The sequence below is a fragment of the Scomber scombrus genome, chromosome 9, assembly GCF_963691925.1.
Source record: "Scomber scombrus chromosome 9, fScoSco1.1, whole genome shotgun sequence".
Classification (NCBI taxonomy): domain Eukaryota; kingdom Metazoa; phylum Chordata; class Actinopteri; order Scombriformes; family Scombridae; genus Scomber; species Scomber scombrus.
In genome coordinates, this window is record NC_084978.1 from 25115383 (window position 1) to 25139547 (window position 24165).

The following is a 24165-nucleotide window of genomic DNA, read 5'->3' on the forward strand; positions in this document are numbered from 1 at the left end:
TTATCTCCGTCACCAAGCCGCAGCGCTGTCACCTAAAGCGGCCAAAGATGCCGATGGTCCTGCGCTCCAGGAAATCTGTCCACTACGGCGACGTGAGCGAGGAGGAGTTAGAGGGCACAGCAGCACCGACCACGCCGCACCGGTCGACCCGCCTGGTCGGCAGCACTACGTACGAGGTGGGTCTTTTTTTATTTTTTTATTACTCAGCTTTTCCGCCTCCTCTTCCTCCAGCACCGCGGAAAACTTCACAGTTGGCCACGTAGCTTGTGCGCTAATAGTAGCAACGTTAGCCGACTAACCCGAGAGGAAAAAGAAAGACTAGTGGAAAAAAAGGTTATAGAGACCCAGCCTGCTGTGAACTGCAGTATATTTATAGCTACAACACCTTGAACTTGTGTAACGTTGGCGGAGCTGGTTAGCTTAAACGTAAATAGCTAAAATTGCATTAGTGGGAAGTGTGAACCTCTGAGTCCTGCCACAACTTATTACCGAGCAAGTTACCGTAACGCTACATCATGGTAAGTTCTGCTTCACACTGACTGTGTTTTATGTGAACATAGGCAAAGTGTATGTATTTTTATAAGCTTTGTTGCTTTATTTCTGCAATTCAACCATCACTGTGCCTTGACGCCCCACGCCACACTGTACCATTCATAATTAATGCTCTACAGCAATGTTTCTTATGTAATCCTTATGTGTTATTTATATCGGATGTTGTCAGGACACTGATGAGTCAGACTCTGAGTCCGTCCAGAGCAGAGTGATGGAGACACAGTACAGTGGCCTGGCTGAGCTGGAGGAGGAAGCTGCTGAGGAAGCAGATGTAACGGTAGGCTGTAATTCACCTTCAAGAAAGCAAACAGAGTCCTCGCTATGAGACATTATTTTGCAAAGGCTTTTAAAGCATAGCCATATAAGATACCTGGGTGTGGTAATGCTCTTGTTTACACAGGCCTGTGGTGAAAGAAATAATGCTCTGTGTCTGTGCAGCTGCATGTAGTCATCAGCAGGAAATACTGGCAAGCTACTGCGGAAGTGTCCTGATCGCCTTTATCCTGCCTTCAGAGAAAAGAAGTTGATTTCTGTATTAGAAAATGAGGAAATGAGTTGAGTTATTTACCAATTACTAATAGAGTTTAACTGATATTGGAGTATTGTGTCCAATGTGGATATCAGTATTTGTGAGTCCATTAACTGAGATAATGTTTTATCATAAACATTTTTTGGCAAGGATTCCTCAAATTTGGTCATTTTGATCTACCACAAAAATGATAGGCAACCAAGTTTATGTGTGTAATTGCTTAAACCTGCAGTGTAGAACTTTGTCTCCCCTCTCTGGCAGTGAGAGTAATTACACAAACACTGTCGACATCATCACTGCAGACCTCTGACACTCTTTACATGAGCTGATTCACGCCCCGGTGATGTGATGAGGTTGGTGTGTACTGAGGACAGTCCGCCCCTGTCGACAGTTACAAACTAATCATTGCTGGTCGATGTATAACACATCACTACCAGAGCGCCAGCACAAGAAAGTTGCCACAGACACCAGATTCAAAAACTCCAGTATACTATTAAATAAAGAAAGATTTACTAGGCGGAAGGGGTGTGACGATACACTCAGCTCACGAGACGAGACACGATAGTGGGTTCACGAGATCGAGACGAGACGAGATTTTAACTATATTTTTAAGAAAACTTCAATGAGGAAATATATGACTGTTTTGAAATTCACAAAATGGGAACTCATCTTGTAATGAATCACTTTAGTTCTACTTTCTAAATATATAATTATCATATGCAGTATGCAGCACTGTAAAAGGTTTCCCTATATAGATAGACATTTTATAGATGGATAATGTTGGTATTTATGGAAATATCAACCATAAATACAAAAGTTAGATACAATCACAAATACTAAAAAGTAAATTATGAAGAGTAGAAACAATTCTAATATATACATATAAATTAAAAAAAGAATCCAATTGTCAAAAATTATAATATATTGCTAATAAAAAAACACAGAAATAAAAGTAAATTGCACAAATCCTGTATCACATAAATACACAAGTAAAACAACATATAAATTGTATTATAATTTGGTAGTGTGACTCGTTTTACTTTTTGCATCATTAGGCTTCCATAGCTGCGCTAGATTCCCTGCTCCTCCTACTTCAGGCTCTCAGTGTAGAGACCTGAGGTCAATTTACCACTGCTCCTCTCCTCATCTCCTACTTCTGACTGAGATATTCTCAACAGGTAGAAGCTGCAATAAGGTTAATGATCCACACGTGAGAATATAAAAGGAAAACATGACGTGCGAATGAGCGAAAGAAAACTGATCATCTTTTTTTTTTTTTGGTGCGCCCCTTAATTATAGCTTCGCGAGACAAAATTCACGTCGACGAGAAATATCGTCGCGGTTTCGTCTCGCGAGATCTCGTCACACCCCTACCAGGTGTTGATTAGATTAATCAGCACTGTGTCAACTAATTTTGCTTAAATGTAACGGATATTCATTTATATATAAAAGTCCAGCAATGCAGCTTTAAGTCATTTATCCAGTAAGAAACCAGACAAGCTCATATTTGAAGATTTGCAGCTTTAGTTAAATTGTATTATCTTAACTAACTCTGGACTGTTTGTCAAACAAAACAAGCAACGGTTAGACATCACCTCTTCAAGAAATTGTAAAGACCCTTTTTGTCTATATTTTTGACATTTTATTAACCGATCCATTAAAGGGTTCATTGAAAAAGATATCACACTTTAATGTAACATACAATACGTGTTTAGCACTTTGACTTTTGTTTTTTTCAAAAGTGCCATACAATAAAATAAAAAGTAGTATCATTATTATTATTATTATTATTATTATTATTATCATATGCATAAAAATCAATAATGCAAGTAATGCCGTTTACATTTTTTAAATCTGCACACACATGCTGGCACTGATATGTCTGTGTTTAATATCAGCATTAGTAATAAGTACATAATGTTTCTGTGTGTGTGTTAATATATATACTGTATATATGTACATATATCTCATGGGTAACCCTTTCAAATGTATATAAGGTGAAATCGTTCACAAAAATGAGTGACACAGTGATGCACTAAAACCAGCACAGACTACAGACATTAATACAAACATGAGAGGAAAGAAACTTTAAGCAGCACAATTTTAAAAGTAGAGCATTCATCTTTTGGTCAAATAACACGTTTGTGGGAAGATTCACGCAGCATCCAGAGAAATATGATCTGTAGAGTGACCACACCCTGATCTCATACTTATCCCGAGTGTTTGCTTAGGAAAAAATAAAGTTGGTTGCTATGGAATGCATGACAACATGACAACCATTATTATTTATTTATGGAAATTAGAACTGTGCTCACAACTTGGAGCAGTGTGAGCTGAACTTTGACTGCCATAAAAATAGGAAGTTAAATGATGCTGTACCCATGGCAACACAAATGTCATGTCCATAAACAAATAACTGACACCCAGTCTGCGGTGGCCACTCAGAGGTGTACCAGCCAGGAGGGCTTATTTGAATAGGTGTGGCTTTTCTAGTCATTGCAGTGCTACTGAACCCTTTCGAGGTAACAGACAGTGTTAAAAGTACATCACACACACACATGTGAGACGCATGTTTGTTTTAATAAACTTCTGTCTTCTGCAGGACCTCAAGCACTGTAGTGTTGTGCTGGATCGGCTCACAGACGACAAGGCTGCAAAAAAAGAGCTAGAGGAGAGAGAAGACATGAACCGCAAAGGTGGGAAACCTGTGTCTCGAATCCCTACTTTTCATAACCGACGTTCCGGGGCGAGCCAGAACAGTGAGCCACCCAACTCCAAAAAAGATACCGCCATCCATGTAGTTCAACCTCCTGAGAAAGCCGAAGGCGTGGAAGCTTCAAAGTCCAAACTCCCTGATGTCAGAGAAAAGGCACTTCCCCAGCCGTCGCTTCGCACCCCCAGAATCGGCTTTGAAGCCTCCTCTTTGTTCAGCAGCACAGATCAAGCCGCCGCGACGGCCCCCACCTCCCTGATTACTACACCCAAGACCTGGAGTTTGCCTGAGTCCTTGCAGCAGCCTCCTATGACTGTAAGCCCCCGGCCCGCCATCAGAAATGAGCACGGGGCGCAGCAACATCCGCCAGAGCAAGACGAGAGCAAAAACTCGGAAATAGAAGCCGACATCGTGGTTGACGCCCCCGTAAGTCACCTCCCACTTGAGGACTTTCTCATCCAGAAGCCACAGGAAGCCGACGTCGAGGTTAAAAGCAAGATGACCCTCGCCGCCTCTGGAGACACGGCGGAGTCGCAGCCTTCAGAGGTCGCTCACATAGCCGGGGTCGGCCGAGTGGAGACAATCATGGACGAAGAACCGCCGTGGGAAAAGGAACCGGCGAGCGCTCTCGAGTTTAAGGACAGTAGGTCCTCGTCGGAAGTCGAATGTGAGGACGATTTGACGGTTGAAAGGTCAAAGGGCAACGGTTCGGGGAAGGTGAAGGAACATTATGAGCCATACGTATGCCAGTCTGAGCTCCAAGATACTGCAGAGAAACAAGCCAGCATGAAAGAATCAGCTTTTGCTAAAAAGGAGCCCGTTAAAGCTAAATCCACCAAGTCAACAAAGGTGAGTTTTGCTGTCAGTTTCTACAGTGGTCTCAGCTCACTGAGTCATATTGGGAATTTAACCACACCCCGCAGTAATGGCTTTGGAACGCAGCACAACCCTGAGCTGTTTCACACTCTCTAAAATCTTTTTTTACACTCTTCATTTTGCAGAGCTCAGGATGCTCCAGTTTTTCCCTCTTCTGCTTCCTCCCCACCGTCTTGCTGCTTCTCGGGGGGTTCGGTCAGCATGTTTGGCATTACGGGCTGCCTGTGTCTGTGGTCCAGCTCACTGCTCAGCTGGAGCTGCACTGGCTGGAGGGCTTCGGCTTAGCACAGGAGCCTTGTAGCATCGATTGTCGGTGAGAAAATATCTCCAGTCTTGTTTGTTGTTTTAGAGCAGCGGCAAAAATTAGGATTTGGTAAATTCACCTCATTGTATTTCTAATAGTTCAGTCATCAGGTAGAAAGGTGACATAAGAGGCTAAAAATCAGCTCCTCCAAATCATCATAAACTGATTAAACACTCTGGAATGATTGAATGCGGCGTGTAAGCAGCTGTAGTTTGAGTTTCACTGTATCTGTCGCAGAGTGCATCTGGTGGAGAGCATCCCAGAGGGCCTGTACCCATCTACACCCTCAACCCGACGGAGCATCGCAGACAGCTGGCTCAGTCTGCTCAACAAGGCCAAAAGCTCAGTCGACATCGCCGCTTTCTACTTGACACTGCGGGCCAGCGATTTGGAGAATGCAGATTACACAGACTCTCAGGTAGTGACACATCTCAGCCTCAGGGTATAGAGTGTTGAGTCATTAAATTAAAAACCATATGGGGGTGTGTGTGTGTGATATTATTTTTCCACGTTTTGCAGGGAAGAAAGGTCTTTGAGCAGCTGAAGCAACTTGAATACAAGGGCGTGAAACTGCAGGTCGCCGTTAACGCCCCCCAAACCTCGACTAAAGACACGGCTGAACTGGCTGCAGCAGGTACAACATCATCTGACAACAAGGAGCACATTGTGTTCTGCTTTTTTTGTACAGTATTTCTTAAAGATTGGTTGTTTGTTTTTTTGTTTTTTGTTTTAATCAAACACTTGTATCTAAATACAGAAACGTAGATTTTGCTGGAGGTTGAAACAGGCTCCTGATGTGTGTTTTTATTTTCAGGTGCAGACGTCAGAGAGGTGGACCTGAAGGCTGTGACTGGAGGCATTGTCCACACCAAGCTGTGGGTGGTTGATCAAAAGCACCTCTACTTAGGTAGCGCTAACATGGACTGGCGCTCTTTGAGTCAGGTAAAAATGGAAACAAAGGAAACTTTAACTTTTGTAGAATAACTTAACTAAGACACACATGAAACCAACATGGCTGCAATGACACAGCAGTTTTGAGAGGAGCTTCAGCCTGAAACGTACTTTCACTGAGAGCTGCACAATCGATCAATTAGTTAATTTAACTTTATGAGCTGTCATATTGATTCTTAGACTTTGGAGTGCCTGCCTGCTATTGATGTGTCCATTTAAAGCAGGTTACAGTACAATACGTCTCGTGCTTTGTTGATCTAAGGTGAAGGAGGTTGGCCTGTCAGTGGAGGACTGCAGCTGTCTGGCTCAGGATGCCTTTCGGATCTTCGGGGTTTACTGGAGCATCAGCGGCTCGAACAGTTCCCTGCCTCCGTACTGGCCCGCTCGCCTCTCTGCCCTAACCAGTGCCCAGAATCCTCTGCATCTGAAGTTCAACGGAGTGCCGGCCCAAGTCTACTTGTCTGTAAGTTCTGACGAATCCATGAGAGGTTAAAACACCTGATTCTCTGCTTTTTTTATTATGACACTATAAAGGCTGATGCTGATATTTTCAGATAGAAGGTGTCAGTGACTGATACATTTGATAATGTTATGTTACTGAGGAATTGTACTCTTGTTACAGTTGAAAATATTACAGAGAAATGATGGATTATGAATACATCTGCATTAATAACTTAATTGAATAAAACCCAATCTCTGGCTGGTCTAATCGTAATTTGGAAAGATTGAATGAACATAAATCTATACTGTTGTTTATATACACAACACAACCTAACAGTGAGACTATCTGTAGTAATTGTGATATACAAAGTAGTTTATCAAATTTGTTTCTTTGAGAGCCTCAACATGCTGTGTCCTCAGTAAATTAGTATGAAACATATATGCAACTAGTGTCCAATAACACATTCTCGTGTTCAGCGATTGATCAGTTTTACACTTTCATTATTTTAATTGATTTACTTTAATCCAACTCTCCCTGGTTGCTCCCATGATCCTCACTCTGTTGTATCTGTCTCCTACAGAGCTCCCCTCCACAGATCTCAGCCCGAGGACGCTCAGACGACCTCACCACCATCCTGTCAGTCATCGACGATGCTCAGAAGTTCATTTACATCTCTGTCATGGATTACCTTCCTCTGTCTGAGTTCACTAAACCACTCAGGTGACAAACCACACTCTACTCACAGAGAAGCACCTAAAAATACCCAAAAAACACTATACTCAAGTTCCATATGAAGACAGTCAAGTCTGTGTTACTGTAAATAATGATGTAATATTGACTAATTAAATGGTTTGTATTTTCACAATACTGCAACCTGACTGGCTGACAAAGCAGTATCTTTAATGAAGATGAGGTATACCTGCTGACTGCGGACTTTTCTAAATCAAATGCTGGAAACTTGCCTGACTGGAAGAAAGCCAATCAGATTCAAGTCCAGTTGTGACGCATTCAGTTGTGATCCAAAAAATGAACATTTTGATAATGCCTTTATAAAGTATAGCTCACACTCTACACTGGTAATTACAAGCAAAGGAAAATGTTATCTTTTTTCCATCAGCAGCACACACATCTTTTCCTCTATTCGCTGTGTCACAGTCATTCTGTTGCTGGCTGTATTGATGATGGTTTTCCTGCATTAAAACTGTGTGTTGGACTCCTGCTCTCAGGTTCTGGCCTGCCATCGACTCGGCCCTGCGTGGCGCTGCCTGCACCAGAGGAGTGCAGGTCAGACTGCTAGTCAGCTGCTGGGAACACTCCCGCGGCTCCATGTTCACCTTCCTGCAGTCACTGATGGTGCTCGACAGGCATCCACTGAAATGTGACATTGAAGTGGTACGTTTGGAGATTTCATTCCCTGAATGACTAAGACATATAGAAGTGTCCCTAATGGAAAAGTGATGGATCTTAAACTTTCTTTTTTTATTGTTTCTGTGCAGAAAATCTTTACAGTGCCTTCAACACCAGAGCAGAAGAAGATCCCCTATGCACGAGTCAATCATGCCAAGTACATGGTTACAGACAGAGCGCTCTACATTGGTAAGCTATTAATGTTTATAGTAAAAGGAAAAAAGGACCAATAGTCATCCCTACAATATTGTCATAATATCAATATCAAGGTATTTGATCAAAAACATTATGATATTTGACTTTGTCCACATCGCCAGCCCTATCAAACATTAATATCCACAATGACTGGCTCAAGGCTGGAATAAAACTTATTACATAAAAAATACCGTTACTCAATGCAGTTTTGAGGTGCTTAGTTTACTTTCAATTTATTTTGATATGAAACATACAGCATGATCAACTTCTAAATTACACATTGTTCAGAGCAGAAGAAAAAGAAAAATATTCCTTGTATAAAATTATTTTTGTCAGAATTTGAGTGAAAGTTTTATTTTCTCATAAAAGTTAAAAGAACGACCACTGTAATGGGAATATTTCAGACTTTGTTTAGTCACATTTTTAAACAAGTTGATTTAAATGACAAAACTATTCAAATATTTTGAATACAATGCAAAATAAGGTTTATGTGGCTCAATTACAGACATGAATGACTTTATAAGATAGTGGTTTGTGTATATTAACTGCCCAACAATTTATTACATAAAGTCGACTCCACCTCGGTCAGCTGCAACAAATGCATCAGTGCAAATAATCCTTTCATGTACATAGCGCTGTAAAAGGCCCAATAACTAACCAGATGGATTTTGCTTTTATTACACTAAGTACATTTTACTGTCCTTTTACTCCAGTAAAACTTCATACAGGACTTTTGCTTATATTGGAATATTTTTACATTGTCGTATTACTAACGTAATGAATCTGGACAGGCTGTAACAATATTTAGCTTTTGACATGCAGGTTTTATCTGCACATAAAACCAAAATGTTATTCGTCACATCAGTTCCTGTTTGTGTGTCCACAGGGACGTCCAACTGGTCGGAGAACTACTTCACACAGACTGCCGGAGTGGGCTTGGTGGTGAATCAGACAGGCTCTGCGGTCGGACAAGGCCAGCAGACTGTGCAGAGCCAAGCAGAGGAGCTCTTCCTCAGAGACTGGAGGTCCAGTTACTCCAGAAACCTTCCCCTCGACGACGTGGATGTCTGCCCTCGTGGCTCACACTGAGGGTTTGCTGTTTAATAAAGCATTGCAGAACAGCATCTCGCTTGCTCTCGCCATTGAACTTAATTTTACTTATGCAAAGTCAGCTTGCTGTACTGCGTGAAACAACGCATCTAATTTTATTGCGGTTTCCCGACTGCGGCTGCAAATCTTCTGTATATAATTGCGTTTTTTTATATTTTGTTTCAAAACATGCTTCTTTTTTTTTAATACTCTGTATTGTTCAACTTCCTTACGCAAGGGTTGAAGCGTAAGTGAACTCGCTTTGTACAATTTATTTTATGCCTGGAGCATTTTGTATATTTTCCTTAAAAAAATGTTGGTGTCGAGCTTTAAAAAAAATCTCATGCAGGAAATTCACAATTTCCAAAGAGGTGTTTACACCACGGCCATGTTTACACTGCTGAAGCCATCAGCTCCTAATGTTCATGTGTAATAAAAGCATTCAATGTAACGTCAGTCCATCAATACTGCTAGATTCTTGTAAATACTTGACTTGGCTGACTGAGGAATCAAATTTGGGTGTACTACTATGGAAGAAAAAAAACTCATCGTGTCCTCGCTCAGTTGAGGGTGAGTGTGCTTTATTTTGCTGATTGATTATTGTTGTTCTGTTCTGATGATTACTGACTGTGCCTGCGGTGTCGCCTCAATCATTCCATTACCAGAGTTATCTGTCGTATGCTTGAGATCAGACATCAGTGGATGTTTCTTTTCAAACTGTTGGACAAAGGGACCTATCGGCTCTGAATGTAACTGAAGATTTTCAGTTGATCCCTCACAAACAGAGCTGTTTACTGAACTGCTATTGTATGTTTCACCATGAATAAAGTCTGCTCCTTTGTTGATGATGTTTGAGCTTCATGAGTGCTACAAAAGGAGGAGTGAGGAGGTTGTTTCAAGGATTTATTTATTTTTATTTCATAATAGGGGTGAATAGGATTTAGTTTATAACTCAAAACATTTAAACATGACTAAAAGTCTACAGTACAGGTATGCTTTAAGTAACGCTCCACTGATACTGGATTTTAGGGGCTGATGCTGATATCCATATTAAGGAGCAAAAAAATTCTGATATCGATATATTGGCCAATGATGTTATATGTACAGAATATATACATAAATATTTACATTTTTTTGGGATGATTTTTGTAAAATGATTGTGAAAAATGACTGCACTAAAACTACATTGGTAATTTATTATTTATAATTAGCTGTGAATAAAAAAACAAAAACATTATATATTCAACTTGAATTAAGAAAAATGATCAAGTATACATAAAATGCTGCTTATGTAGCTTTAAAAAGAAATTGGCACATATCAGACAACATATTCAGCGATACCGATATATCTGTTAGGGTCAATATCGGTTGACCGATATATCAGCCGGGCTCTACCTTTGAGCTTACATCATTAGCTCATATATTCAAAATAACAATGAAACATGCTGATATTAAGCAGGTAAAATGTTCATCAACTTAGTTTAGCGTTAACATTTGCTAATTACCACATTTGCAAAGTCAGAGGATCACCAAAGCAATTATTACATTTAATCCCAAATGAGGCATTAATATCTGTACTTTAAATTTGTGATTTAGAATTTAATGGAAATAATTCATCCAATAGTTGTAGTTAGAGATATGCACTCAAAATCATGAAAGTCAACCACATGGGGGAGCCACTGGAAATGTCAGAGTATACGTCATTAGGATTTATCCTCTGGGGATTTACAAATGTTAGTGTGAATCCATTTATAAATTGATGAGATATTTCAATCTGGGTGAAAGTGATGGACAGACTGACAGTCACATTGCTAGTGTGGCTTCAGCAACATCTCTTCTTTACCAGAATTTAAACTATCTGCATGGGTAGATACCACTAGAAGTAAGTGAGAAAATAAGTCTTGTATATTTTGTGGTAACTGACCCATTAAAGTTTCTGAACTTTACTTCTGAAGATAATTGGGATGAAAATGGGATGTTTTTAAGTTGTTCTGCAAAGCCAAATAAAAACCCAGATGAAGCAACATCATGGTAACTCCAGTCAAATCATCCACTGACTCCATTGCTCCAGGTTTGTGTGATTTTATTATTTTCACATTTAAGACATTTAATTTTACTATTTAAATCATCTAACAGAGAAGTTAAAAAAAAAAAAATCTTGTTTGATTTGAAAGGTACTCCTTGTGGTGGACATTTTTACCCCCACATGGCACTGAATATACCTCAGTGACATCTGCTGCAGTTACAGGTTTATAAATCCTCTCACCAAGTTCATGTCATTGCTGTGCCTCATACAGCGAACCTGCAAGATTCCAGACTCCCCCGAGCACTTCCTGGCTTCTTCATCAGTCCGGCTGTATCTGCTCCATACGTACAGACGAACAACAGACAACAAAAACAGCAGCAACCAGCACGGGAGTAGCCTCTTTCTCTGGGCTCTAGTCAGTCTCGACAGCCATCCCATGTGGCTTCCTATCTGTGTGCAGAGGGGCTTGATGACGGTGGGAGTGTTGACTCAGACAGAAAGGGATGAGTGCCCTCGTGCTCTCATTCCATGGAGAGCTGCACACTGTCTGTCTGGCCCTGTTGCTGCTGCTGTTCAAATTTCCTGGCTAGAAGACAAGAAAACACATTTACCTCAAGATCATCCAGAATGACAATATAGATAAAAGTACGTATTCAGCCATATCGAGGTCAAACTACATATGAGCTAAGGAAGTATCAAATATACAAGTTTTGGGATATAATGTATGATATAAGACTACATTGAATGCATTGTCAATAATTCTGCTCATTTTTATTCTATGTAAATAGCTTCAGTTAATCAGACTGCTGGAGGACAGAAACCCCCTCTTCAGCACCCTCTGCTCTGGCAGACTGAGAACCCCCATCACACTCACAAACAGGTTGCGGAATAGCATTTTCCCCAGAGCTGTGGACAGACTGCAGAGAACACACACACACAACTGCCACCCCAGTGCAGTAATGAACTCTGTGCAATAATGAACTGTGAATACTGTCGTGTCCCATTGCCCCTTATTTATTTATATTTTAGACCATGTTTTAAGTTTTATGGTTATGGGTATGAGTATTTGGTCATGGGTATGGGTGAGATGTGATTGGCTTGTGCATTTTTTTTTTTTTTAATGCTGCATTGGACTGCTCAAACGGAGTTTCGTTGTATACTTGCAATGACAATAAAGATCTATCCATCTATCTATCAGAGGGGAATCTGGCCTGTATGAAAATATGGATTTAGAGAAATCTAAACAACTGTTGGGGGATCAAATGTCACAGATATGTTTAAAACAGACTCACCTTTTATTTAAAAAAAAAATTAGTCAAAGAAGGCCCTGAAGTATCAGTGATACTCACCCATAGAGTACATTTCCAGCTGCTGTCTCAGGCGGACCTTCTGCAGGCTGTCATAGAAGTTGGGCTCCGGGTTGCTCCCGGCGGTAGGAGGCAGAGTAAAGATACGCATGATCTTCCTCTTGTTTCTAAATTAAACGTGAATAAAACGAGATTTCATTGAGAGACAAGGAGAATGTAGAGGTCATACTGGGGGTTTAACCATATCTGTTGAGAGAACATCACCATTTGTTTGACAGTACACGAAAGGCTATTATTAAAGGTATGGGGGTGATATGAATGCCGAATTAGCCAGAAGACCCTCCTGAATCTTTTAATGAATAAAGTAACGCCTCATGAGGTACTTTCATCTTCCTATGACCAAGTAACCATTAAAATGGGCACTTTAGTAATGGAGTATGGTGTGAGTTTGTATATATTGAGAGAAGGGGCAGCTCTACGGCTGCACCACAGTCCTATCTTGTATGTATTGTTTAAAACAAATAGAGTAGTGAATGGTTGATATAAATGTAGACTTACTTTCTGGCGTACATCAGCAGGCCGAAGCTGACCAGGATAACCAGCAGATAGACATTGGTGGCCTCATTCCAGGCTTCATGCACAGAGTAGTCTATAGACTCGGGCTCGTTGCCCAAAACCCCGTGTGCCCCCATTAAAATACGATAACTGCGACCAAACTCAGCGGCTCAATATGCGGATACAAAGAGATATTGTGTGAAATTGCTCAGCTGCGCAGTGTAAACACCGCGGCGTCACTTCCCCTTCTACTTCCTCTTCTTCTCCTTCTTTCTTCTTCCTGCACAATGGCGCCTCCTCCTGTCTGAAATCACAATTGAGTTTGCAAGGCTTGAGGCTTTGGTCCCTTCATTCTTTTAAACTAATTGTAAATGCTTTGTCACATTCATGCAAATGATCATGTATAACTGTCTGCTGTTTCCTACAGATTTTTTGTTGAATAGCCTAACAAATAGGGAAACTATATCAGACTTTATTCATCCCCAATAGTCCCAAAGAAGCTTACCCACGTAGACTGTAGACAATTTTATATATGGAGAAGAACAAACTTTTTTCTCTTTATTTCCTTCAGTATTCATTTCACGGTTTGCAGTTGAAAAGTTCAAACAAAAACAAAAAAGTTGGGTCACTGATAAACTTTGAGGGGGAAATTATGTTACACTTGGAACTTTTCACAGAAAACGCCAGCCTCATGCTTGACGAGCAGCAGGTTTAGGACAGGGTCAGATATTAGGTTCAACCATGGGCCAGTTGGTTCAAGAAACATTCCTGGAAGGGAAAAACTGGCCTGTTTTATTTCTTTCATTAAATTTAACTTAAGAATAATGACAAGAACTCCTGCATGCTGCCTTTATTATATATATTAGATGAACACTGCCACATACCCAGTGAAATCACATTGATACTACATACAAACCGTGTTGATGATACAGTGGCTGGTATACAGTTTTATGAAGTCAGTACTGACCATATTAACTGTGAGCAAGCGGTAAAAACCATGCGATCTCCCCATCACCCTTGCAAGACATTAGACACCCAATTGCACCTGTGCCCATATAGCTTCACCTGGCCTGGCTCTACACTGCCACACAGTGATAACGTTATCACAGGACACCAACATAAACAGACATAACAACTGGCTCCTACAAGCTGCCTCAATCATCCAGTCATACTACAGAGCTTAGTTTGACTGCACCTTGAACTAATGCAAGCATATCTCATCAGTGAGGAAAAAAAAGCACAGAAAAGACTAGAAAGATACAAAATAAGACAATGTGAACATGTTAATAAAAGCAACATAACCTCAAAAGTCTCCAAAGGTCGAAAATTGAAAACAAGTGAATTAAGCATAAATATTACGTGTTATACAAATGTTCCATTATAACACGTATTAAACCCATCCTATCAAAAAGTCAAAAAGGAAAAGGACAAAAAAGTGCAATGAATATGAATAATATCATACATTAAATATTATATCTACCTCCAAATGAAAGTAAATGGTCACAGGTCAATAATGCACAATGGCATAAACAAATAAACATAATTAAATAAATAAATGAATAAATAAGGGCACAAATGCCAATTCATCAGTAATCTACACAGTAACATCATATAAGTTAAATAGTAAAATAAATATTATAGAGGCTAGGTGTAAAATAGCACAGGGGGCCATTGCATTTAATGATATGGTTTTTAAAAAACAATATGAGAAATACGTACATCATACATCATTTAGATATGATATAACGTATTAAAGGCAGGAGTGATTATGACGTCGTTATCACTCCTTGAAATAGGACCGTTGTGGACCATAAGGTTCCTTTCACCTGTGAATAACCAGTTGATTGCATTGAGTGCAGAAACACATTGAGAGAGATTCACAGACTCTACAACCCCAAAGTGAAGACTGAGTGAACCACAGAGGAACACCTGCGTTTCATACACAGGTATTCAATAACTGTTACATGTATTATTAGTAGTAGTTTTTAGAGTAAAAACTGCAAAACTCTTGTAGACTTTAGTAGAACTCTTTTTAGACTGGGTTTGAAATATTTTATTGGACTATTTTTATTACAGGTGTAATACAAGCGTTATTAAAAAACTGTGAACAGCAGCTGAATAGTCTACTGACACCTTCTCCCCATGTAATGCTGCATCTGACAGTCATGTAGCAGCTATGCTGCACTTATAATTTGAACACTGGTCTTGAAGCTGCAATATGGACAGGAGACTCCCATTAAAGAGTCAGGGACTGGAGATCTTCTTTTAGTGAACATTTAAGTAAAACTCTTCATCAGCAGATGGTGCAGGTGACGTGATAGATGATTTGATGTGGAGGATGTGAACGTGGGAGGATATGATGATGTGTGGGGTCTGGAAACAATATAATAAAAAGTATACATTAATTACCTTGGCAACGTTTGTATACCATGTAACTGAATAACTGAAGGCTATCTCGTGACTATTCATCATTTTATTAAAATAACGTTTCCTTAAAATGGACAGTCACAACCGAAACATGGATGTTTTGTCAAAAATAAAGTACATACAGTCATTAGCTAAGATGTTATGATAGTGTTTGGTTTAATGTTTATTAAAACTAATGGATCCTGAAGTTTGAAATCAGAATGGTCAAGTGTGTGCTCTTTACAAAGAAAAAACAGATTCAAAATCCAATGAATTTCAAAAATTACACTAACAATATTGTTAAAATGTTTAATTGTTATTGTTTTACCTCTGAAGATATTCTCATAAAATTGCAAAAAAATGTCATTTATAAAATAAATGTAATTAAATTATTATAAAGTTATTATAACTCTTTTTTATTATACTATATGTTGTGTGTTTCGGCAGTGACACATTTTGGGAAAGGAAAAATATTCCAAACATTTCTGAAAATACAATGTGAGGATTAAGTGTACAGTTACTAGAAATGTATACCTTAGATATTATACAGGGTGTCCATAAAGTCTCTTTACAATTTAATACATTTATTACAAAAGCAAATGAATAGACAAATCTGTGGAAATGTAATCATTTAATACACCTGGGCACCAAGTATTAGTTGCACAAAGCACAACTCGATTTCTTGCCATATTTGCTGTAGCATTGCCTCATCAATGGTGGCAATGGCATCGGTGATCTTTTGCTTCAGGTCGTTGATCTCCTGTATCTTTGTTCGATACACGATATACAAATGCAATGTGATTAAAAACACATACATAAAACAAATCTGATTAACATATCTCATCAATTGCTTTTGTAATGAATTTTTTAAATTGTAAAAAGACTTTGTGGACACCCTGTATAATTTGCACACATAAAAAGATTTGGGAAAAGCGACTTTGCACCAATTCGGTAGAATGGCCCTTATAAGAAATGCGCTAGCAAAATGCTAACAAGCGCTAACGAGTGTGTATTTTTTTTCAGATAGGTGTGTGGTTATGTGACTGCGCACAGATGGAAACCTAATGCGCACCGCAAACCATGATACGTGACTACATGGACAGAGACATCCTCATTTCTGTCTGTCTGTTAGTTGCTGTGACTATCACAGTTCAGCTCTGAAATTATTCTCTACCTTGGGAAAATGTCTCAGAATCTCAAATCCAAAAGGTAAGTCTGAAAATGTGAAAGCTTTTATTACAGATCTTGTCGGGCAGTTATGAAAATGGATCAGTAAGACTGATGGCTGTAGAGAATGCACTCCTCATCATTAGAGCTAATGTCTTGATTTCCAGTGTGCAAATGTATAATTTCTCACTATGTAGCTGTAACATTTAATTGGGTGTTCAACAAGAAAAGCAAATGTCTTTTTCACAGCTGAACATGATATAATATCAGCAAAATCTTTCCTCTGAATTTCTTTTGATTTCCTGGAGTAAAGCACTTAACAGTTATATCAATGCTGCTAATGACTAGTTTCTTTGAAGTACAATGTTACGGCCTTAAGCCGTATGTATTGTTTCTTCCCTCCCTTTGTGTGTGTGTGTGTGTGTCCACCCCACGATTTGCAGTAGATCCAGGGAGCTGATGACTGATGGCTGGTGCTGAATCAGGCTGATTGGTGTGGGGCGGCTGCAGTGAGAGTGATGGCGGATAAAGAGCAGGTGTGCGCTGCCAACGGAGGCAGACACCTTTGATCAGTATTGAACTGTCGTTCTGTGTATGAGGTTGCGTGTTTGGGTTACCCAGAGTTGGGCCAGGGTAAGGTAAAGACGCTCCGCTGCCACTTAGTGATTTTATCAACAAGAAAATCATCTGCACATCTGTGGTTAAAACATGATCTGTTAATGAACGTGGGTGATTCTTACAGTGTCTGATATCCACAGCTGTTTATACTGTTAGCGTCTGAGATGCTGCGCAGAGCGCAGTGCCATAACGCACAGCCTCACTGTTTATTAAATCAGCTGATGACACCAGGCTGCTGCGGTATAACCACACACACCCCTACACTCATCACACTGGTTAGTTATAACTCCATAGTCTTAATTTATATGAATGAAATGTCGGGTTAGCAGCTCATCAGCCAACTTTCTTTTCAGCAAATATAACTCGTGTTTTATCCTTGAAACGCATTGCTTGTCAAATGCGCCATTAAAATAGCAATCCACCAAAGTGACAGTGGATTTTAAAGGGAATGGGAGATGACACTCTGATTGGTTTACAGTGTGTTACGCCCACTTGTCGCCTGTGGTTAATGAGGGGACTTCAGTCAAACCCTTTTAGACCTTGCAACCGCAAGATAGGGCCCTATGTGTGCATGAAGCTTTTATAGGCCTCTGTATCCAAATTATCCGCTAATCAGACACACTTAAATGACCATGAAAAAAAAACTTTTTGGTCCCCCCCCAATGTCAAGAAACATTCCGGTCCCCTTGGACAGATCTATTATATTTATTATTGGGTGCAGTTTTACATTCATTTCTTTGAGCACTACTGTGGTTTTACATGCATGCCACTGATTGTCTATCCTTTTCATTTAAGCTGTACGTGAAGATATTCCATGAAAGAGTCAGCAAGACCTGCCCCCTGCTGAAGAAATGGAGTTGACCATCCTGGACACTTTCCTGGATGCCAGCGAGGACAGCCTAAGCCTGTATGATGATGACTTCACAGACCCAGACTATGTCCTGTATGACAATGACATTACAGTCCCAGACTATGTCCCAACCCCAACCCCAACCCCGACGATGACTTTGACACAGACTGATGTGGAACTTGGAGAGTCAGTGAAAGAAGTTCAAGAGCCAGGGCCACAGCCTGAGGTGGAAGGGAGGAAGGGAGATTCACGTCCACCAATGAAGGAGCCATGTGGTGCCAAGTGTCGTAGAAAGTGTACAGACCATATTTCAGAGGAAAGACGGAGGGAGGTATGGAGTCAGTACTGGGAGATGACATACACAGAAAGAAGATCATGGATGTTTCACTCGGTAACCCCACTGCCGACCAAAAGAACAAAAACTGGCCCAGAAAGTCGCCGTGGCCGCTCATTCATTTACCAGCTACAAGACCACAAAGGAGGGCCAAGACAGATCTGCAAGCTGATGTTCCTTTCCACTTTGGGCTATGTAGATATATGCTTTGAATTGGCCACTGCTAAAATATCAGATAAGGGGATTGATTACTTTATTGTTTGTTTCATATAAATATGTGGTCCTATGTGTAACAATTTGAAAGCAGTAAGCTTGTTGTGTAATAAGAATGCATCCCAGCTGGAAGACAGTTTACCCTGAAGTGTAATTAAATAGGTAGATTCTTGATGTTGACACGTCCCACTTGTATAGGTTAAAGGTTTATTATTAACAGGAGATCGGGGTCAAACATTCAGTCATAGCCCTGACCATCCTTTGTTAAACGATGCAGAACTAACCCTTAAAAACCCCCACAGGATGTCTGGATTGTGTAGTTTCAGAGGAAGGGGGTCACATGGAAGTCACTATTACGCCTGTTTAAGGAGGTCACAGGAAAGTCACATATCCTGGAGTGCGAGAAGATGGAGGATGGAGTCAGATCAACAGCCAATCCGGAGGAGACAACACCTCACACATTGCATAAACATTCTGTATTTGTGTATAAAATGGGTCAGGGAAAGCATAGAGAGTCAGACTTCATGAACTGACAAACACTGTTGTTCATCAGGGAAAGGAAGATCTCGACCCAGAGCTCTGTATGTTTTATTCATTTACTGCTAAATAAAATAGCCTGTGAGACCGCTCATCTTCTCCTATTCTTTCATTTAACGAACACACGGACTGAGCTAACACATAGCGTAAGATTTAGCAAGTAGAGATAGCTAAAATCCAAACAGCTACCAGCCAAAAAATGACAGTCTGGTCATTTCCATGATGGGGAAAACAAACACCAAGCCACTGGCTCCACCCAAGGACCAGAGAGGAAGGCAGGCTGCAGTCAACAAGCTGGATGTTAAGACCCTTGATGACCACATTGAGTCCTTCCATCCTTGTGTGAGCCATTACAGACGTGAGCATGCCCCACATCGGCGGTACCTCCCAAGTGACATCACCATAAAAATCATGCATTCAGACTACCTGGATAAAGGAAATGCCTGCTCGTATGAAACGTACAGGAAGGTCATAAAACAAAAGAAAATTAGCTTCGCCAAACTTGTGTGAGGACTGTTTGGAGCATGCTGAACATGAGAAAGGCCACACAGGAGAGAATGCAAACACAGATTGCCCGGAGTGCCAAAGGTGGCAAAAACATAAGGAGTCTGCCCTGGAGAGCCACTTCAGCTACCAGGCAGATGCAGAGAGGGACTGGCCGGACGACACGTCAGTTAGGAGTGTGGACCTCCAGAAGGTCATAATGCTGCCACGCATGCCAGGAGTCAAGTCCTCTGTATTTACCCGCCGCATCGTGGCATACCATGAGACATTTGCCTCAGTGGGAAAGAGAAAAAACAAGAAGAACACCATCTCTGTCTTGTGGCACGAGGGAACAGCAGGGCGAAGTGCAGCAGAAATAACATCGGCATACGTCACAGCATTGGAGAAGGAGAGGGATGTATGCCACAGCATATTCTGGGTGGACAATTGCAGTGCGCAAAATAAAAATTTGTGCCTGCTATCCTCACTCGTCACTCTTGTCAACAGTAACACCACTTCACGGGAGGACATCACCCTGAAGTTCTTTGAGCGGGGACATACTTTTATGAGCGCTGACAGTTTCCACCATGGTGTCGAGCAGCAGATGAGGAACCGTCCAGGTGGTGTGGTGTACGACTTCGAGGACTTTGTCAGTGATGTGGCAAGCTCCAACTCCAGGAAAGTGGATGTTTTCCAACTGGAGAATGCCAATGTGCTGGATTGGAGGGATGGCCATTCCACTACCAAGGTCAAGAAGGCACAGGCACCCAAGCTTGGGGAGATGGCGGAGATCCAGGTGCGGCGTGGCTCCAAGAGTCTGTTTTTCAAGAAATCCCATACAGAGACAGACTTCACAGAATTAGACTTCCTCTTGAAGAGATTCGAGCTGAAGGTGCCCACTCTAATGACGCTAACGGAGCTAACCGAGCTAATTGGAAGAACTCTACTTGCTTTTTGAAATAATGGCAGGAAAAATGTGTTTACTTACCTCTATTTCAAGGGTGGCTGGTGTGTTCCTCCATGTGCCGCGAAAAGGAAAATGGCAGAGGTAACGTAATCTCGCGTGATTGTGAACGAGATTAGAAGGGATGAGTGGTGTCCTCAGAGGGACAAACTACTACTGCTTTTGGTTTTACATGATAGAGTTGAGTAGGGATAACTAACACAATCAAGTAAACCTGACATTGCATATTTTTGCTTTCAACTACCACAACCAACTTAAATTGACATAAAAAACTCGTGGTTTTTGAGTAATTCAAATATAATACTATGTTTTAAAGCCAACAAACATGACATTTCCTTTTTTTGAGTGTAGGAACCTAGTGTGTTAAGATACATGGCTAATATCTACATACATGAAATGTGGTTAAAAGTGCATGTTAACCCACAGTAGAGGAATAACGGTTTACCATTGTCACGTGCTGCAGCGGGAATCAAGTCGGTGTCCAGTGGTCCATCTGCCGAGACACCTTGCAGTGCCACGTTCCCAATTATGGCAGCTATTCTCTCGTCGGCCCTGTTTATATGCGTGTCTTCTTGGCCCCCGCCTGTTGCAGCTATTGATCTCCTTGTCTTAGACAGGCGTCTTTTTGAGTCCAATTTCATATCGAACCATTTTTTTTAAAATTCTGCAACGGTGCCCGATACAGCTGACACCGAGTTTACAACAAGCGTAACCTTTTCCCATTCCTTGTTCTTTTCAGGGGCCCTTATGCCACTACTGACACTGCTGAACAATATGCGCTTACAGTCCTCTATTTCTTTCAACAGAACTTCGATTTCTGAGCTGGTGTAATTTTTCTTCTTGCTTATCAGTGCCATTTTCATGAATGGAGCTCAGCAACAACCTTCCGGTAGCCTGACCTTATATGGCATTTTGAGGGTGTCAATTATGCAAATGCACCACTCTCGGGAATGCACGTTCATTTAGAACAGGTGAGATTCATCATGTTTACACAGCTCATTTACGACTGTTTTCAGGTGATACGAGTGTTTCATGAATCCGACGTGGCACACTCGTAAATTCCACCTCACGGGAAAAAGTATGACAGATTTAAGAAGGAAAATACGAACATATTCTTGCATCTGGCCCAATATCTGTCTTATCTGTTGTGCCTGTGCACTTTACACAGTGGTCAGACCCAGGGATGGAGGACCACACCTATTCAAAAGGGCCCACCATCACATGTGGAATAAGTGCACCATCCCCAGAATTTCCACACCCTGTTGCAGACAGTATTTTGAAGAGTGATGCAGACTCCCTCTTGTATACAGGGATTCCACTCATTGAGTTCCACACACTTGTATCCTGCCTCGAATCATTCGCTCCTACTTCATCATCGATGCCTGTTGTGGACCAAATTCTAATGACTTTAATGAAACTAAGGCAAAACTTTGTCATGGCTGATTTAGCATGGCGGTTTAAAACGTCATGAGAGAAAGTAGAGGTCCCTCAGGTCGTGTGCAGCTGCAGAGTAAAGTACCCCCTCCCCCCCCGCGCACCTCCAGTTGTTGTTACAAGCAGGTAGCTCTGCAGGCTGTATGATGGCTGAAGGAGGCGAGCCCCCCGAACTTTTCCCCCCCGTCTAAAAGGACCAGGTCGGCTGTATGGGAATACTTCGGCTACCGTAAAAAGACAGACGGCTGCAGCTTGGAGGAAGATATGGAAAGCCCAAAGCGCCATATATCGCCATTATTTCAACACTACCCTTCTAAAGACGCCCGTAAAAAGCGGCGTCTTACCTTTCTATAGGTTGTTTGCATATGATGTCACTATCGTTCTACGCTGTGGCGCCAACTGCAGATGGAGGGCAGGAAGTAATTAATGAGTAATTCCCCACTGCTTGTTTACTGGGAAGAAGCGGTCTAGGCAGTCATGCCGAGTTTCTGTGTTGTGTATGGTTGCTCTAATCGTTCCAACCGAGAAACCAGCAAGAGTTTTTATCGAGTTCCTAAAGTAATTGTCCACAAAGGGGAAAAAATGCAGGAAACTGACTGAAAAACGCTGGAAAAATTGGCTTTCCAACCTTTGTTTGCAGTCAGGAGGAGCGGAGTCGGATAATGCCCGTGTGTGTAGCGACCACTTCGTCAAAGGTAACTTGCCTTTTGTAGCTTTGTTTATGTAACATTAGATTATAGTTAACTGTTAATTTACTCTGTAACAGTAAAGTTAGTTTTTTTCTTTGCTTTGTAGGAGTTTTTACCTCTTAACAACAATACGAGTTTTATGCGGGGCATACGTCTAATTAGGGCCGTTTGTTTATTTCTTTAGGATGCCCCAGCGCTTTAAAGAACGTTGAGTCTGTAGACTGGGCTCCTACAGTTAACCTCGGTTACCAGCGAGGTAAGGCAGAGTCAGAGTCAGAGTCATCGCGTCAAAGAGAGGAGAGGATGAAATCTAGGGCACACCACCAAAGAAGCTCAGGGGCAATAGAGAGCCCGGATCCACAGCAGTCTGACAGCCCTCAATCAGAGGACTTCAATGAAATGTTAAATGATCGACAAGGTAAATTAATTGTATTAATGTGTAGCCAATATTATCGTTGCATATGACAAATCATGATCATGTCAGCAACAAATCTATGTAAACTGTGAATAAGGCTCTCAAACATTGATAACTAAGTCAGTGAAGTCAGCTAATTAAGTGTATAAATTGGACCAAATAAAAATGTATACAATAAGAAAATTAGACATATTTTTGGAGAAATTTAAATAACTTATTGCACCCCCTTCTTCTATATATTGTATGCAGATGCAGGCTGTCAGACGGACCTTACAATGGATGACATTGAGAGGATGGAAGATGTTCTGAAGCAAACCACAAAAGAGCTGGTAGAACTTTGTACCAAAGCAATGGATACACTGTTTAGTCAAGGGTCTTTTGAGAAGAGCGAAGACGAGACAACATTTTATACCGGGCTCCCGAACGTCTTAGTTTTGATGCAGGTTTTTCAGCTGTGTGAGCCTTACATCACCTATGGTCCTATGTCTGCGCTCTCTAAATTTGAGCGATTAATATTGGTTCTGCTGAGGTTGAGATTAAATCTCCCTCTGAAAGATTTGGCCTTCAGGTTCAACATATCTTACTCCACTGTTTCTAGAGTTTGGCATAAGTTAATTGGCATACTGTATGAGAGATTAGAGTTTTTAATTGAGTGGCCAGAGCGACATGTACTTCAAGCTACAATGCCAATGGGATTCAGGCAAGCATTTGGATTTAGAGTTGCTGTGATTGTTGACTGCTTTGACAGCTAGAGCACAAACACGGTCAAACTACAAGCATCATACCACTGTTAAGTTTTTCATTGGTGTTGCTCCCCAAGGTTATGTCTCTTACATATCTCGTGCCTGGGGAGGAAGAGTTAGTGATAAACAGATCACTGAAGAAAGCGGTCTCCTACAAAACCTGTTGCCTGGAGTTATTGTTCTAGCTGACCGTGGATTTAATGTTGGAGATAGTGTGGGATTTTACTGTGCTTCACTACAGATGCCTGCATTCACCAGGGGGAAAAGACAACTGTCAGCATATGAGATGGAACAAACCAGAAAAATAGCAAATCTGCAAATTCATGTTGAAAGGGTCATAGGATTAGTCAGGAGGAAATATCAGAT

General features: G+C 41.0%; 2 protein-coding genes across 2 annotated transcripts; one reads left to right on the forward strand and one right to left on the reverse strand.

Annotated features, from left to right (window-relative positions):
* The first annotated feature begins 47 nt into the window (after positions 1-47).
* Positions 48-9908, forward strand: pld7 (phospholipase D family, member 7). The gene is made up of 12 exons (XM_062425296.1): positions 48-176; positions 722-829; positions 3684-4643; positions 4796-4983; positions 5212-5392; positions 5494-5608; positions 5789-5916; positions 6188-6388; positions 6948-7087; positions 7594-7759; positions 7864-7963; positions 8856-9908. Exons 1-12 carry the CDS (start codon positions 48-50, stop codon positions 9056-9058), a joined length of 2619 nt encoding a protein of 872 aa, XP_062281280.1. The 3' UTR covers positions 9059-9908.
* A 1218-nt stretch (positions 9909-11126) lies between these two features.
* On the reverse strand, positions 11127-13176 carry smim19 (small integral membrane protein 19). Its single transcript, XM_062426045.1, has 3 exons — positions 12950-13176; positions 12434-12558; positions 11127-11670 (listed from the first exon to the last, which is right to left on the reverse strand). Exons 1-3 carry the CDS (start codon positions 13081-13083, stop codon positions 11606-11608), a joined length of 324 nt encoding a protein of 107 aa, XP_062282029.1. The 5' UTR covers positions 13084-13176; the 3' UTR covers positions 11127-11605.
* Positions 13177-24165: the final 10989 nt, after the last annotated feature.